The sequence below is a fragment of the Rhinatrema bivittatum genome, chromosome 6 (genome assembly GCF_901001135.1).
Source record: "Rhinatrema bivittatum chromosome 6, aRhiBiv1.1, whole genome shotgun sequence".
Lineage (NCBI taxonomy): Eukaryota > Metazoa > Chordata > Amphibia > Gymnophiona > Rhinatrematidae > Rhinatrema > Rhinatrema bivittatum.
This window is the reverse complement of record NC_042620.1, coordinates 332,503,711-332,521,779: the sequence shown is the minus strand read 5'-3', so window position 1 is coordinate 332,521,779 and position 18,069 is coordinate 332,503,711. Positions and strand designations below refer to the sequence as shown.

The 18,069-nt window shown below is 43.1% G+C and overlaps 1 protein-coding gene across 3 annotated transcripts in view; it reads left to right on the top strand.

Moving 5' to 3' along the window:
• Positions 1-18,069, top strand: part of C6H21orf58 (chromosome 6 C21orf58 homolog) — a 73,427-nt gene that overhangs the window by 26,383 nt on the left and 28,975 nt on the right. For all 3 annotated transcript variants that reach the window (XM_029607717.1, XM_029607716.1, XM_029607718.1), the window contains exon 3: positions 9,645-9,696. In XM_029607717.1, the coding sequence (XP_029463577.1) occupies positions 9,645-9,696 (52 nt within the window). The remainder of the gene's footprint in view (positions 1-9,644; positions 9,697-18,069) is intronic.

Sequence of the window (18,069 nt, the reverse complement as noted above, 5' to 3'; positions counted from 1 at the left end):
TTTTAAGAATATACACATCTAAGATTTACTTAAGTTTGTCCCACCCCTTACGTGCACAAATACACACAATATACATGGTTCTAAAGAGCTAGCTCCTAGTGCATGTCTTCTTGCTTGTACTTGAGCTGGATGGAGTGGAGCGCTAGTGAAGAAGCCTAATTTCCTACCAAAAGAGGTGGACTTTCTTGTCCATGAGGTCATAAAGGTCCACCATCTTCTGTATGGCTCCCAGTCCAAAAGGCTGGACACATGCAGCATGGTACATCTGCTCATGGACTTTAGTATCCAATGTAGTGTTTCTCCCTATAGCTTGCTATGTGGGTAAGACCTAGACCAGATCTTCTGGTCACTGATGTCATGAGTCTGCTTCTATTCCACCTTCACAAGGTGTATCTTGGATGTTAGGAAAGCATGGAATTGTGTGGATGATTACATCATCATCAGAAGTCTGGATGAATAATACTTTAGGCTTAGCCTTATTCCCTGTGAATCAGTATTTTTCTCCATCTGGAAATGGACCATAGTTTTGGCTGAATGTATCTCATAGTCATTTATATGTCTCCTGTGTCTTTCAATATATCATGAAGAAAAACAAGGATTAGACGCCACGGTCTTTTTCAAAACTTTATTGACGTGGAGGCGTATATATTCTTAACGCCCGACTCTGGCCGAGTTTCGCCGTTAACAGAACGGCTGCCTCAGGGGCTAAAAACAAATCATACAACACGCTTGATTTAGTGTAGATGAATAAATAATCAACAACAACATAAATATTAAATAACACACAAATTAAAACCATGCTTAAAAAATGTCATGATGTAAAAAGTCATGTTCATAATGGTGACATTAAACTCAAACATTAAAATAGGAGCCATGAAAAAGTCTAATTGTAATTAGACCATATTTAAAAAAAACTTTGAAAAAATTATATTTACTATGGTGACATCAAAACATTAAAAGCGTAGTCATGAAAAATTATTCTTGCAATTATAATTTGCCCATATTTAAAGATCTTTGAAACAATTATTTTTACAAAAATGGAGAGAATTTAAGGATTGAAGTGTATAAATGTCAAAGTTTTACCTCAAGTATATTTGGTCTCAGGTTGAAGCAACTGTATTCTTGTTAATCCAAGTGTAATCCGCTGTAACAATGATTCTAAAAAGCAAGTTTGCTTACCGTAAACGGTGTTTCCGTAGATAGCAGGATGAATTAACCATGCTGTCATGGGATCTGTCAATCAGGTCTGGGAGGCGGAGCTTTACCAAGCAGAAATTTAGATCTTAGCCCTCTGCGGCTGCGCGTGGGTTCCCGCGCAGGAAAGTAACAGATTCTCCTCAGTCTGTGATTAAGCTGTAGTGTAGTCAAAAAGACGGTGACCACCAGGGAGGAGGGTGGGTCAGCATGGCTAATTCATCCTGCTATCTATGGAAACACCGTTTACGTTACGCAAACTTGCTTTTTCCCGTCGATAGCAGGCCTGAATTAGCCATGCTGTCATGGGAGTCCCAAGCTCCCGATCACGTTGTTTATGCTACATATTTTTGTACGTGATCATGAACAGTATGGCATTCACCGTGTACACGAAGATAGAGGTTGGAAGATTGCGTGCCCTATCTTCGCATCAGCAGCTGTTTGTTGATCAAGGCAGTAGTGCGATGTGAAGGTATGGAGCGATGACCATGTAGCTGCCTTACAAATGTCAATGGGTTGTACATGCTTAAGGTGTGCCAAGGAGGCCACCACTGCTCTAACTTGATGAGCTTTGGGAACAGAATAGAGCTGTAGCTTCTGCTTGTCATAGCAAAATTTGATGCACTGTGCTATCCGGCTGGAGATGGTGCGTTTAGCCACCAGTAGTCCAGGCGCCTTCGGGTCGAAAGAGACAAAGAGTTGAGAAACTCAGGAGTCTGGGTTTGTTCTTTCTTTGTAGTATGCTAAAGCTCTTTTGCAATCTAGAGTATGCAGTAATATTTCCCTGTCATTTGCATGAGGTGTAGGAAAAAGATGGGTAGTTCTATGGTCTGATTGAGATGGAATTGAGAAAGCACTTTTGGTAAGAAGGACGGGTGAGTTCGGAGAACCACCTTTTGGTGATGAAACTGTAAATACGGAGAATAATGGACCAAGGCCTGTAATTCACTGACTCGTCGTGCTGATGTTACCGCAACCAGTAACACCACCTTCCATGTGAGGTATTTAATAGGGATGTGAATCGTTTTTTGACGATTTAAAAAAATCGTCAGAATTTTTAAATCGTCAAAAATCGTTAGAGTGCACGATACACTACAAATTCCCCCGATTTATCGTCAAAAATCGTTAAATCAGGCACGGGAATTATTTGGGGGGAGGGCGGGAAAACCGGCACACCAAAACAACCCCTAAATCCACCCCGACCCTTTAAAACTAATCCCTTACCCTCTCGAACCCCCCCAAAATGTTAAATTACCTGGTGGTCCAATGGGGGGGAGGGTCCCGGCGCGATCTCCCGCTCTCGGGCCATCGGCGCCATTTTGGCTGCCACTAATATAAATGGCGCCGATGGCCCGATAAAAAAACAAACCCTCCCGACCCCCCCCAAAACCTTTTAAAATTACCTGGTGGTCCGGGGGGGGGGGCACAGGGAGCGATCTCCCGCTCTCGGGCTATCGGCTGCCACTCATAAAGATGGCGCCGATGGCCCTTTGCCCTTACCATGTGACAGGGTATCCGTGCCATTGGCCGGCCCCTGTCACATGGTAGGAGCACTGGATGGCTGGCACCATCTTTAAAGATGCTGGCGGCCATCTTTACGATGGCGGCGGCCATCTTTAAAGATGGCGCCGGCCATCCAGTGCTCCTACCATGTGACAGGGACCGGCCAATGGCACGGATACCCTGTCACATGGTAAGGGCAAAGGGCCATCGGCGCCATTTATTTTTAGCGCAGCTGATGGCCTGGGAACGGGAGATCGCTCCCTGCGGCCCCCCTGGACCACCAGGTATGTGTAAAAAGTTTGGGGGGGGGGGGGTCGAGAGAGTGGGGGAGGCTAAGGGGGTAATTTTAAAGGGTCAGGGTGGGGGTTTTTTTTATCGGCGCGGGCCTCACTAAAAAAAATTAGTGATGTGAATTGGAATCAGAACCGATCCCAATTGACATCTCTAACGATCAGATTCCCCCCCCCCCAGCCGAACCCGATCGTTAAAACGATCGGGCACACGATTCACATCTCTAGTATTTAATATGTGCTGAGTCCATGGGCTCAAACGGGAAAAAACATAAGCTGTTCAAGAACTATGTTGAGGTTCCACGGAACTGGAGGTTTGGAGATTGGAACACGAAGGTGAGTTAACCCCTTGATAAAATGAGATAGTAAGGGGTGATTGGAAATAGGAATATTGTTAAGTGGTCTGTGATATGGCGCTATGGCACCGAGATGAACCGTAATGGATGATGTTGCAAGACCCACTGTGTACAGTGTGGGGCGGATTTTCAGAGCCCTGCTCGCGTAAATCCGCCCAAAACCGGGCGGATTTACGCGAGCAGGGCCCTGCGCGCCGGGAAGCCTATTTTACATAGGCCTCCCGGCGCGCGCAGAGCCCCGGGACTCGCGTAAGTCCCGGGGTTCTCGGAGGGGGGCGTGTCGGGGGGGCGGGCCCGGTCGTCGCGGCGTTCAGGGGGCGTGTCGGCAGCGTTTTGGGGGCGGGTACGGGGGCGTGGCTACGGCCCGGGGGCGTGGCCGCGCCCTCCGTACCCGCCCCCAGGTCGCGGCCCGGCGCGCAGCAGGCCCGCTGGCGCGCGGGGATTTACGTCTCCCTCTGGGAGGCGTAAATCCCCCGACAAAGGTAAGGGGGGGGTGTAGACAGGGCCGGGTGGGTGGGTTAGGTAGGGGAAGGGAGGGTAAGGTGAGGGGAGGGCAAAGGAAAGTTCCCTCCGAGGCCGCTCCGATTTCGGAACGGCCTTGGAGGGAACGGGGGGAGGCAGCGCGGCTCGGCGCGCGCAGGCTATACAAAATCGATAGCCTTGCGCGCGCCGATCCAGGATTTTAGTGGATACGCGCGGCTCCGCGCGTATCTACTAAAATCCAGCGTACTTTTGCTTGAGTCTGATGCGCAAGCAAAAGTAGGCTGATCGCGCTTCTTTTAAAATCTACCCCTGTATGTAGATAATCCATGAGTAACTCAGGTGAACAGTGATGGCGCGGGCCATCTAGTGCTTACACCATGTGACAGGGGCCGGCCAATGGCATGGATACCCTGTCACATGGTAAGGGCAAAGGCCATTGGTGCCATTTTGATTAGTGGCAGCCGACGGCCCGAGAGCGGGAGATCGCTCCCGGGACCCCCACTGGACCACCAGGTACCTGTAAAATGTTTTTTGGGGGGGTTGGGAGGGTGGGGGAAGCAAAGGGATTAGTTTTAAAGGGTCGGGGTGGTTTTTTTGTTTATCGGCTCAGGCGCAGCCGATAAACAAAACCGCGATCGGGCCCGATGGAAAAAAAACCACATGTGAATCGGAACAGAAATCCAAACCAATTCTGGTTCAGATTCACATTTCTAAAAATCATCCATTGTACCTGAAGACTGGAGGATAGCTAATGTAACCCCCATATTTAAAAAGGGCTCCGGGGAGATCCAGGAAACTACAGACCGGTTAGCCTGACGTCAGTGCCAGCAAAAAAAGTGGAAAGTGTTCTAAACATCAAAATCACAGAACATATAGAAAGACATGGTTTAATGGAACAAAGTCAGCATGGCTTTACCCAGGGCAAGTCTTGCCTCACAAATCTGCTTCACTTTTTTGAAGGAGTTAATAAACATGTGGATAAAGGTGAACCGGTTGATGTAGAGTACTTGGATTTTCAGAAGGCATTTGACAAAGTTCCTCATGAGAGGCTTCTAGGAAAAGTAAAAAGTCATGGGATAGGTGGCGATGTCCTTTCGTGGATTGCAAACTGGCTAAAAGACAGGAAACAGAGAGTAGGATTAAATGGACAATTTTCTCAGTGGAAGGGAGTGGGCAGTGGAGTGCCTCAGGGATCTGTACTGGGACCCTTACTTTTCAATATATTTATAAATGATCTGGAAAGAAATACGACGAGTGAGGTAATCAAATTTGCAGATGATACAAAATTGTTCAGAGTAGTTAAATCACAAGCAGATTGTGATAAATTGCAAGAAGACCTTGTGAGGCTGGAAAATTGGGCATCCAAATGGCAGATGAAATTTAATGTGGATAAGTGCAAGGTGATGCATATAGGGAAAAATAACCCATGCTATAGTTACACAATGTTAGGTTACATATTAGGTGCTACTACCCAAGAAAGAGATCTAGGCGTTATAGTGGATAACACATTGAAATCGTCGGTTCAGTGTGCTGCGGCAGTCAAAAAAAGCAAACAGAATGTTGGGAATTATTAGAAAGGGAATGGTGAAAAAAAACGGAGAATGTCATAATGCCTCTGTATCGCTCCATGGTGAGACCGCACCTTGAATATTGTGTACAATTCTGGTCGCCGCATCTCAAAAAAGATATAATTGCGATGGAGAAGGTACAGAGAAGGGCTACCAAAATGATAAAGGGAATGGAACAGCTCCCCTATGAGGAAAGACTAAAGAGGTTAGGACTTTTTAGCTTGGAGAAGAGACGGCTGACGGGGGATATGATAGAGGTGTTTAAAATCATGAGAGGTCTAGAATGGGTAGATGTGAATTGGTTTTTTACTCTTTCGAATAATAGAAATACTAGGGGGCACTCCATGAAGTTAGCATGTGGTACATTTAAAACTAATCGGAGAAAGTTCTTTTTCACTCAACGCACTATTAAACTCTGGAATTTGTTGCCAGAGGATGTGGTTAGTGCAGTTAGTATAGCTGTGTTTAAAAAAGGATTGGATAAGTTCTTGGAGGAGAAGTCCATTACCTGCTATTAATTAAGTTGACTTAGAAAATAGCCACTGCTATTACTAGCAACAGTAACATGGAATAGACTTAGTTTTTGGGTACTTGCCAGGTTCTTATGGCCTGGATTGGCCACTGTTGGAAACAGGATGCTGGGCTTGATTGACCCTTGGTCTGACCCAGTATGGCATATTCTTATGTTCTTACCTTAAACATAATCCCCCAGAATCCTCCAAGAAACCTACGCTCATATAACTCAGGTTACGTAAACATCCCCCCATCAGAGATGCCCATCTGGCAACAACAAGAAAGAGAGCCTTTTCCATTGCCTCCCCTAAACTTTGAAACACCCTACCTACTTATTTATTTATTTATTTCTGAGCTTTTATATACCGAGGTTTAGCAATTAGCCTTCACCCCGGTTTACAGTAAAACAAATTATTACATCGAACAGGACATGGAACATAAAGTGGCAGAGATTACATCGAACTGTTAGAAGAATATCATAGAACAAATCTTAAATGCTTGAACAAGGTCACGTCGTGATTCACTAAACTTTAATGGCAATAAGAACTGGGAAATGGGTTTCTAGAGAAAAACAGGACTAGAGCAAAGCAAAATGTGAGTTAAGGTGGGAGGACAGAGGGGGTAAGAAAGGGGGTGGAGGGGTGGGGTATGGGAGGATCGGAAGGCGGGAGAAATGGATCGCTGCATTATATGAGAACCCAGCACAACCTAAAAACGTTCAAAAAAGACCTAAAAACATTAATGCTTCGCAAATTCTACACTGACCTTCAAACTTCTGATCATCCCAACTCACAATTGAACTTTCATCCAAAAACCTCAGAATAACTTCTCTCCAACCAGAACCTACATACCCTCCTCATCCCACTTATTAATACTTTCTGGATTTGAAATGTTTAACTTCTGTTTAATATTCACATTGTTATACTTTTGCACAGCTGTTAAGAAATCTGGCCCAGTCCACCTTAAGTCTAAGACAGTAGGGAATCCTGGTCCGGGTGGAGGTCCCTGTGAAGGTGTATAACTAGCCAGGCCCAGGAGGGAAGAGGAGTCCCATGGGAGAGAAGGAAGCCTAGAGTAGTGCTGAACTATAAGTTGTGATACTACATTTGTGCTGTTGAATTGTAAAGAACAGCAGAGCTGCCTTTGTTTATTTTATTTTAATTAATTTATATTCCACACAAATCCATATTGTTCTGGGAAGATTGTGGTTGGGTTAAGCGCTGTCAGGGAGAGGAGAACAAAATGACCCAAAAAAGAGTCTATTCAGTTGTATTATTTTATTTATTTATTTATTTAAAGGCTTTTATATACCGGAGTTCATGCACTTGTGCATACCACTTCGGTTTACACAGAACAAGGAACAGAAAATTACATCAAACAGATTGAACAATTAAACAAATATACAATTACATCCAACAATTGGGTATAAATAACATGGCTAACTTAGTAGGAACTTAGAGTTTGAGGTAAAGGAGAGAAATAGTACCAAGTGGTAACAGAACAATGTTAATGGCTAAATAATAAATATAAATAGTAAATACAAATTCTTATAATAAATACAGGTGTTTACAGATTACAGTCTTCATGAAAAGTTTACGTCTACAGAATAGGGTTAAGTAAATAAGAACTGGCGGTTATTTCTATAGGAGTGAAGACTTAAAAAACTGAGGTTACATCTGGATTAAGAGGTATTGGTGTAGCATGCTCAAATATTTAATGATTTGGAATTGTGAGACCAAGGATAAAATTAGGAGTTGTTTGATATGATTATAAAAGCAAGAATGATTCAAGTTCTGGGATGTGGTTCTGAGCTAGACCTTTAAATGTAGGCTTTTGTAAAGAGCCAGGTCTTGAGTTTCTTTTTGAATGTTCGAGTACACGTTTCGAGGCGAATGTCCGTGGGGAGGGCATTCCAATGAAGGGGGCTGGCAGTCGAGAATGCACGTTTCTTGAGTGAGGACTTGGCTGAAGGTACGTGTAAGGTGCCTAAGTATCTGTTTCTGATTGGTCTTGAAGACTCGTGTAGGCGAAGTGGAAGGCTTAGATCTAGCGACGTTTGTGAATGGATGTTCTTGTGTGTTATAGTTAGCACTTTGAAAATGATTCTGGATCTGATGGGGAGCCAGTGTAAGTGTTTTAGTATGGGTGTTATGTGTTCACTTCTGCTGGTGTTAGTAAGAATCCTTGCGGCGGAGTTCTGCAACATTTGTAGAGGTTTTGTGGTTATGGTTGGAAGGTCTATAAGCAGAGAGTTGCAGTAATCGATCTTGGAAAATAGTATTGTTTGGAGGACTGTTCTGAAGTCCTGAAAATGCAGGAGAGGTTTCAGCTTTTTCAGAATATGTAGTTTATAATAGCATTCTTTCGTTGTGTTCTTGACAAATTCTTTGAGGTTCAGCCTTTTGTCTAAGGTGACCCCCAGGTCTCTTACTTGAGTGGAATTGATCATTGGTGATGAGGTTAGGTTGTTGGTAGGCTGAAGGTTCTCATCTGGAGTGATAAGCAAAAGTTCTGTTTTTGACGTATTAAGTACTAGGTTAAGGCTAGATAGGAGTGAGTTTATGGACTGTAGACAATTGTTCCAGAAGTTGATGGTGCTGGAGATGGAGTCAGTGATTGGCAGCAGAATCTGAACATCGTCTGCGTATATGAAGTGTGTGACCTTAAGACTTGAGAGTAGATGACATAGGGGGAGAAGATAGATGTTAAAGAGGGTGGGGGAGAGAGAGGATCCTTGGGGAACTCCGAAAGAGGATTTGACCGGGAGGGAGTCCTTGTTGCTGATTCTGACCTTGAAAGTCCTATTGTGTAGGAAGGATCTGAACCATTCCAGGGCTGATCCTGAGATGCCTATGTCTGAGAGCCGGTCGATCAGGATAGAGTGTTTTACGGTATCAAACGCAGCTGATAGGTCGAGGAGAATCAGGAGGTATGGGGTCTTTTTCTCCAGACCTACGAGGACTCTGTCAGTTAGAGATGTTAGGAGGGATTCCGTACTAAGGGATTTGCGGAATCCGAATTGGGCTGTTGTGAGTATTTTATGCTCTTCTAGGTATTCAGATAACTGTTTGTTGACTATCCTCTCCATAAGTTTGGCTACAAATGGAAGGTTAGCTATGGGGCGAAAATTAGCTGGGTCTGTAGGGTCCAAGTTGGGTTTTTTGAGGAGAGGTTTGAGGGTGGCTAGTTTCAGGATGTCTGGTACTAGTCCTTGGGTTAGCGAGCTATTAATTATCTCTGCTAAGGGCTTCGCTATGATGTTCGGGATGGTGAGTAGGAGTTTAGAAGGGATGGAATCTGTCGGGTGAGTGGAGGGTTTCATCTTTTTGAGAGTCATTTCGATTTCAAGTGAGGAGATAGGTTCGAATGAATCAAGGTTTATGTTCTGGTTGCGTGAAGGAGTGATGATAGAAGGAGGTACTGTGTTACTGGTTGCCAGAGGGGCCATTAGCTTGAGAATTTTGTTTTCAAAAAATTGAGCAAGCTCTGTGCATCTTGATTGTGCTTGATCATCTGGGATAGTTGGTGAGGTGGGTTTTGTGAGCTCTGAGACATATGTGAACAGTGCTTTGGGATCAAAGGAAAAATTGTGAATTTTGTGGGCATAAAAATCTCTCTTTGTGCGAAGGATGTTGTTTCTGTAGTTGTGCATGAGGGTTTTTCTTGTTATGGCCTTTGTTATTCTCTGCTTCAGAAACGAGGCCCTTTGACATTAACTATGTTCTCTTTATCCGCAGAAACTGGAGAACAAGCGCAGAAATGCAGATGAAACACCACTGACCACTGCAAGTAAGAGAACCGTAACCTGTGCATGGTGCCCTACTACCAGGAAGTGATAATCTGCCTGTCGCATGTGCACTGGGGAGTCTACACTTTGGTTTCTATCTTTAATGACGATTTTTTTTTTTTTTAAATTTCTGTTTCTTCAATTTCCATACATGATTTTTTAAAATTTTTATTTGAAATGCTTGTGGCAGTATACGTAGCTAAGCTGGGCTGCTCTTGTATGATTGCCACTCATAGTTGTACTGTTTAGAATTCAGATGTGATAACATTTCTAAGGTGTCCGGTGTAGCAGTGGCCACAGAGAGGTCCATATTCGGAGGCATTTGGCAGGATAACTCACGTTATCTGGCTAAATGCCAGCTTTTTAATATTTCCTTTACTTATCTAAAATTTAGACAGATGACATAGGAGTTTGCCGGGGCATTTCTGGGAGAAGTTAAGTTAGCTGGCTAACAGCTGATTTTTAACTATAACTAGCTAAGGGGGTCATTTATCAAAGTGCTATATGGTGCTTTCACATGTGAAAAATGCCTTTAACTCATGCCAAAACGCATGCTGCACCCTCCCCCCTCTACTTCAGCTAATTTCCTCAATTTTTCGTACTCCCTTCTCTCCCACCCAAATACCACAGATTGTCGCCTTGTAAGACAATGCTGCATTATTTGTGAATAATTCCCTGATACTAATTCATGTTATGTTATCTGTTATTTAATCTGATATCCTCTTACCTATGCCTCTTCACTTTGCCTATACGCATATTACTTCCACAAGTCACAGTTTATGCTCCCTGTTTTAATGTAACTGCTTTTCACCTCTCAGCCTCTCCCTTGTTTGATGTAAACCGGCATGATGTCCCTGACGAATGTCGGTGAAGAAAAGCCTTAAATAAATAAATAAATAAATAAATAAATAAAATAAATTAGGAAAAGGGGAGGAGTTTGGGGCAGGATTTGTGTCCAAGTGGGCTGGATTCATCATTTGCGTCATTAGCTTGATGGACTCTCTACCTGGGTAACATCAAGCTAGGTTGAGAGAACATTGCACAAATCTCAACTTTGTGTGAGTTTCCTCACTCCGAACGTCATCAGATCTTCATAAGAGTGCATTGTTCTGTTCGTACGTCACACTCTGAATGTCAAAGTGGCCCCTAACCCCTACACTAATACCTAAACCTCACCTCGAGTTACTAGGTGGGCCTCCTATAGAGGTATAAATACCTACCTAGTATGAGGGTCTTATAGCTAGGCTCTCTCTCTTTTTGTAGGTAGGAAATACAGTTTGTGCTAACAGGAGTATAGGAAAGGGCAAGAATGCAGGTAGTAGGGAAATAGGAAATTAAAAAACCCCAAAACCGTATTCCCAGTGTGAGACACACAAAAATCAACCAAACCCACTGGAAGAGCATGCAATTCTTAAAAACAGAAAAGCCCACAAAGCTGCTGAAATTGCACACTATACCAGTGTCTTTTGGTTGTTTTGTTTTTTTTGTGAGTTATACAATGCAACCAAACAGGGCTAGATCCTGCTGAGCCAATAGTCTGGCAATTGGGAGGAACCAGAACAGAACACAAAGATCTGAAGATCCACATCAAAGTGCCTATTTATCAAGCTGCTATAACACGTTTGCATGAAGTAAACAGCATTTACTGCACCGTAAAATGCATTATCATGAGGCAAATACATATGTCTTGCAGAATTTCCAGTTATCCCAAATTTCTGCTAGTTATTTACAAGCTCTTAAAACAAGTGCAACTCAGCCATGGTAATGAGCGGTGTCGCATGCAAACAAATGCAAAGCATGTCATTTGGCCATGGCCATCAGTAGTGAAACTTGTGAACAAATAGCTTGCCCACGAGAGCAGCAAAGAAGTGCCTGGGGATCAGCTAGTGCCATTTTGAAAGATGGGGCTGAAAAAGGTGGGGATTGCTCCTGCTCCCTCAGGACTATCAGGATTTAAGATTAAGAGCCTGGACAGAGTCCCTGTGATAAAGGGAACATTTTCTGAAGTGGAGGCTCGTTTCTTGTGAAGAGGCAGTACGGGGGATTAATCTCAATATTAATTTCTACTATATCTAAAGCATTTATTAAACACCATCTTACCAATTAGATACAGAAACATATTTAATAAACTCACAAATCACACACAAAACTATTACCAGCACTGTAGATAAATATGAGAGGTCCAAGGATCATAATCAATATTAAACTAGTTCTAAATTCCCATCATAATAAATATCTGGTGTATACGAATACAACCAGGGAAAAGTTTCATGCCGATGTTTCAAAAGTGTGTCGTTTAGATTTAAAGGATTGTACTATTGCTCAGAAAAAAGGTCTATTGAAATGCTACTTAAAACAACACAATTAAATAATTCAAAACAATAAAAACATAAAATACATGTATAGGTACATACATTTGAAACACTAATATTGAAAGATATTTCAGAAAAAGAGAAGAAATTCAGATATAGACACAATTTATCTCTACCAGAAAAAGATGCCATCACCAGATTGAGGAAGGATCAATCAATAATAATTAAACCAGCAGACAAAGGAGGGGCAATTGTTGTCATGGATAAGTCTAAGTATATCCAAGAAATAGAAAGACAATTACATGATACTAATTTTTACAAGAAATTAAAGAATGATCCCACAGGTATGATTAAAAAAGAAGTTGACAATATCATATCAATTGGTGAATCTGGCAATTATCTTACCAAAAAAGAGAGAGAGTTCCTCACGGTACAGTTTCCCGTGATGCCAGTTATGTATGTACTGCCGAAGATACATAAATCAGTACGAGATCCACCTGGAAGACCCATTATCTCTGCTAATAGTTCACTAATGGAACCACTGGCTATTTTCATTGATACATTTTTGCGACCACATGTTCCTAAGATACCATCCTATATAAGAGACTCAGCCCACATGATTACTACACTCATGGAGTTGAAAATTGATAATATAGACGTCATTTTGGTGACTTTAGATGTTGACTCGCTATATACCAACATACCACAGAATGAGGCGGTTCTAATTGTGGAAGAAATTGTCCATCTATACAATAGTAACTCTCGGCTACCAAATCAGTTTATTACAGAGCTTGCTAGTATAGTATTGAAAAAAAATTTATTTTCTTTCAATCGTGAATATTACATGCAAATTAAAGGTGTAGCGATGGGGTCTCCAATGGCCCCATCGATTGCAAACCTCTATATGGTAAATTTTGAGAAAATATTTCTGGCAGATCATAGACTTAAAAGCAATGTTTTACTATGGAAGCATTGATGATGTGTTTTTAATATGGAGAGGCAGTGAATCCGTTTTACTACAATTTTTAGAATGGCTTAATAGATTAGATTCTAATTTACATTTTAAAATGCAGTTTGATTCTGAAGAAATCCCATTTTTAGATATATTGATAAAAAGAGATCACATAGGGGCAGATTTTAAAAACTTGCGCGAGCGCAAACAAAAGTACGCTGGATTTTATAAGATACGCGCGTAGCTGCCTGTTCCCTCCGAGGCTGCTCCGATTTCGGAGCGGCCTTGGAGGGAACTTTCTTTCGCCTTCCCCCCACCTTCCCCTCCCTTCCCCTACCTAACCCACCCCCCTGGCCCTATCTAAACCCCCCCCCCTTACCTTTGTCGGCAAAGTTTCGCCTGCTGAAAGCAGGCGTAACTTTGCGCGCGTCAGCCGGCTGCCCCGCTCCGTGGTCCGGTCCCGGGGGCTGTCCCGGAGGCCATGGTCACGCCCCCGGAACGCCCCCGGGCCGAAACCACGCCCACGTCGCCACCTCCGAAATGCCGCGCCCCGCCCCCTAAACGCCGCGTCATCCCGACACGCCCCCGACAGGAAGCCCCGGGACTTACGCGCGTCCCAGGGCTTTACGCGCGCCGGCGGCCTATGCAAAATAGGCCGCCGGCGCGCGAGGGCCCTGCGCGTGTAAATCCGGAAGGATTTACGCGCACGGGCCTTTGAAAATCTGCCTACGGATAAAAATAAGTTTTTATCCTGTGACAGTTGCCATAACAAATCATTGATACGAAATTTGCCGTATAGTCAATTTTTACGCTTAAAAAGACTATGTACTGATACTGAAATATTCAAAATGAGATCTGAAGAAATGAAAACACGGTTTTTAGAAAGAGGCTATCCAGAGAATTGTATAGACGAATGTTTCAGGAAGGCAGATAAACAACAACGTGACACTCTATTACAAAAAAAGAAAAAGAGGGACCAAAAGAATAGAATAATTTGCCCACTTACATTGACAGGTCTTTCGCATAACATTACACAAGTCATTAAAAAACACTGGCACATATTGCAAGCTCTTCCGGCATTCTGTGACAAACAAGTAATGGTTGCCAACAAACGGGAAACGAATCTCAAAGAACTGTTAGCACCATCAGCATTACCCATTGCTTTGTCTAAGATTAAGGGAACAGTAGGACATCGTCCTTGTGGTAATTGTTGTGTTTGTTACGTAAACCTTAGAACACAGACTTTAGAGATTGGCAATACAGATAGAGTCTTCAAACTTTATGATTCAACAAATTGTAAAAGCTCGGGAGTGATTTATGTGGCTATTTGCCCTTGTAAAAAATGGTACATAGATAAAACAGTCAGGCAATTTAATAAAAGGGTAATTGAGCATAAAAGTGCAATAAACAGATTAAATGAAGGAAAACCTCTAGTTGCACACTGCATCGAGACTGGTCACAAGTTTTCAGATTTCAGGTTCTGTGTAATTCAAAAGCCAAATGCAAACTGGAGAGGTGGAGATTTTAATAATTTACTTCTTAGGAATGAACAGAGGTTTATTTTTGAATTTGACACTTTGTCACCCAATGGTCTCAATAGTGAGTCAGATTTAGGAGTTTATCTATGAAGAATTAATTTGTACTATTAATTGGAGTCTAATGTTTTTACAGTTTTTGGTATATTTTTTATATATTGAATTTTTTATAGTTACTTCTATTTATTGTCTCTTTTTTTTTTAAGCTGTCACAATCTAAATTATGACTAATACTGGCATTTTTTAATAGTACAATCAATTTGATTTTATTTAGATGGATTTTACTGTATGTTATAGCACATATCACATGCAAACAATAAACATTGAGTGCACATATTGATTCACATTGTATTCCACAGTATCAGATCGTACTATGAGAAGTTTCCAGCTCTTGATAATGAAGTTTCATTTTTAATTCTCAAGCATTAATTTTAATAACATTGACTCCACTATATGATCTGATCATTAATTAGTACCACGCTAAGTTAGCCTCTCCAGCTTCATTTAACTATTCATTGTTTCTGTCTACACCATTTTGGTGTCCAAGTACATTTTAAGTTTCTCCCTATCGTATCTTTCATAATTAATACTTGCCTTTATCTTCCTTCCAGCTTGTTTTTAAGCTTCCAAGTTCTTGACTCCCGTTGATTGTAACTTTGACTTATTCCTATCTATGGTTATTTATTGTTTACTTGAATTGTTCCTTCAGTTATACCCTCTGTTAAATGTAAACCGATCCGATATGGTTATTTACTATGAAGGTCGGTATAAAAAACTGTTAAATAAATAAATAAATAAATAAATAAATAAATAAATTTGTTTGGATTCCATGAGTTTGCATAGTTATACATGTATTGAATATTTGTATTCAATGTTTACACATTTATACATGTATTTTATGATTTTATGTTTTTAATTATTTAATTATGTTTCTTCACATATAGATTTAATCCTGATTTGAACACCTATACATGTATTTTATTTTATGATTTAAGTATGTACACCAATACACGTATTTTATGTTTTTATTGTTTTGAATTATTTAATTGTGTTGTTTTAAGTTGTTGTATCTATATATTTATTCATTTATTAGTTGCCCCTGAGGCAGCTCTATGAGCAAAACTCGGCCAGAGTCGGGCATTGAAATAAAGGGCTTCTTATCATCATCCGATTCCTATTGTTTTCACTGTAACACAGCCAACTGGATCGGCTTCCACTTTGTTTTCTGGGTCCGTCCCTAATAGCTTCTGCTCCTCCTGTTTTTTCTTATTATTTCACCATTTTGGTGTAATTTTTTTTTATTGTGGGTGCTACTATTTAAATGGAAAAATGTATTAGGATGCCTGTAATTTCATGTGTGGTGTTTGCTTTTTTTTTTTCTTGTTCATATTCCTCTTAAGAGTTTGTTTCCTGAAGTATAAAATCGAAAATGGTTATAAATAAAAAGTAAAAACGAAAAATCCTAACCAGCTGTGAAGCAGAGGCGTACAGCTAACGAGACGTGCAGGATATGTGGCAAATGACGAAATCTAGTGAGGAACTAAGACTTAAAATAGGTTTAGAAAATGGGTGAGTGGGCCAGTCAGGTGTGGGGGAGAGGAGCCTGTTGTGCAAAAAGCTTTAATTAACAGGAGCCACAGGCCTAGCAGTAAAGTGAGGAGGAGGGAGGAAGGTGTGTGTGAGAGAGAGGGAGAGGGAGAGAGAAACGCCTTCTCCCATGCAGCCTCCATGCCCCTTCCCTGTCCCTTTCCTTCCCCACCATTCCCAACCAATGCACATTTTTTTGTCCTGTCCTGAACTGTTACAGTGCACACTATGCCACCAGAGTATGCGAACCTTGTCACCACAGCTTGCACACCGTGTGATTTTTCTATATAATATGCAACATCTGGACTGGCAGGAAATATGTAGAACACCAAAATCATTCCGTGCAGATTTCTCCCCTTATTTCTACTCCCATGGGCAGGGCCGTCACTTCCGGGCACGGTGGGGCCTATGCCTTCCTATTCCTCAGTGCCCCGAGTCTCCTCGTCTTTGGCCATTGGTGGAGCAAAATAAGAGTCCCTGCTGGAATGTATTACCCCTGGAGCTGGCGGAGGAAGAAGCCATGCGAGGATGCCTGCATTACTCCGGAACCAGTGGAGGAAGCAGAAGAGTCTCTGCGAGGCCACCAGCATTTCCCCTGCAGCCAGCAGCTAAAGAAGAAGCCCTGCGGGGATGCCTGCATTACTCCGGAACCAGTGGAGGAAGCAGAAGAGTCTCTGCGAGGCCACCAGCATTTCCCCTGCAGCCAGCAGCTAAAGAGACCTTGCAGAGTCATTGACATTAGCCCTGCAGCTGGCTGAAGAAGAGAGGGAGAGGCTGGGAGCATGCCTGTATGATAGCCTGTGCATTTGTGTGAGAGTGAGAGAGCCTTTTATGTCAAAGAAAGAGAAAGTGTTATGCTGGTGGACCCTTGGATCGAGGGGGAGTTGGCGCTGCCTGTGGGGAGGAGACCCACAGGCCCCCACCATCGGTAGGCGAGGCTGAAGAAGAGCAGAGACCCCGCTTCACCACTACCAGCCCACATTCCCCTTAGGTCGAGCCCTCGGGTGCCGGGGCCGGCTGGACTTACGTGGGGTCTCCACAGAGGAGGCAGTCCAGATGAGAGAGGAGACTGTAGCGCAGGCCAAGCTTGGAACAGGAAGCCGCAAGGGGGAGGATCCACGCAAGGATCGAAACAGGCGGCAGACTCAGAGACTAGGTCCGGGCAAGGGTCGTGATAGGTGGCATAGCTCGTAGTCAAATGTCCAGCAAGGGTCACGGCAGGCAGCATAGCTCGTAGTCAATGTCTAGTCCAAAGTCAAAGCTGAGTCAAGCAAAGAGTGAAGAAGACGACTGGGACGAGGAAGAAACTCAGGAACGCGAAAGTTCAACACGAGGAATGTGGAGACCTATTGCCAAGGCAAGGCCTGCAGGCAGGGACTTGCCGTATATAGCCCCTGAGCAGTGATGTCATCAGTAAGGGCCATGGGACTTTTCCTGCCACGTGCCCTTTAAATTGTGCAGAGAGATGGGGTTGGGATGCAGAGGAAGACGGTGGCATTCCTGCCGCAAAGGACAATGGCGCAAAGTCAGCGGCCTGAGCCGCGAAGAGCTGTGGCGGTGTTCAGAGCCTCGAAGCGGGGGTGTTGCATCGGCAGTGGCACGGCGTTGGGTAAGCGAAGCTGGGCACGGAGTCTTGTGACCGGCAAACACAATGGAAAGTACCAGTGAGTATGTGAGAGAAAGCATGTTTGTGTGTGTGTGTGTGTGTGTGTGTGTGTATTTGTGTGTGAGAGAGAGCGTGCCTATGAATGTGACAGAGAGCCTGTTTGTGTGTGTGAAAGTGGAGAGAGTGCCTTTGTGTTTCTACTTACTGTGTGTGTGTGTGATAGAGAGAGAGAGCCTATTTGTGTGTGTGTTAGAGTGAGAGCCTGTGAGTGCTTGTGAGTGTGTCAGAGAGTCTGTTTGTATGTGTGTGTGTGTGAGAGGCTGTATGTTGAGAGTGACTGTGAGTGTGTGAGAAAATGAACATGTGTGGGCCCCACTCCAATC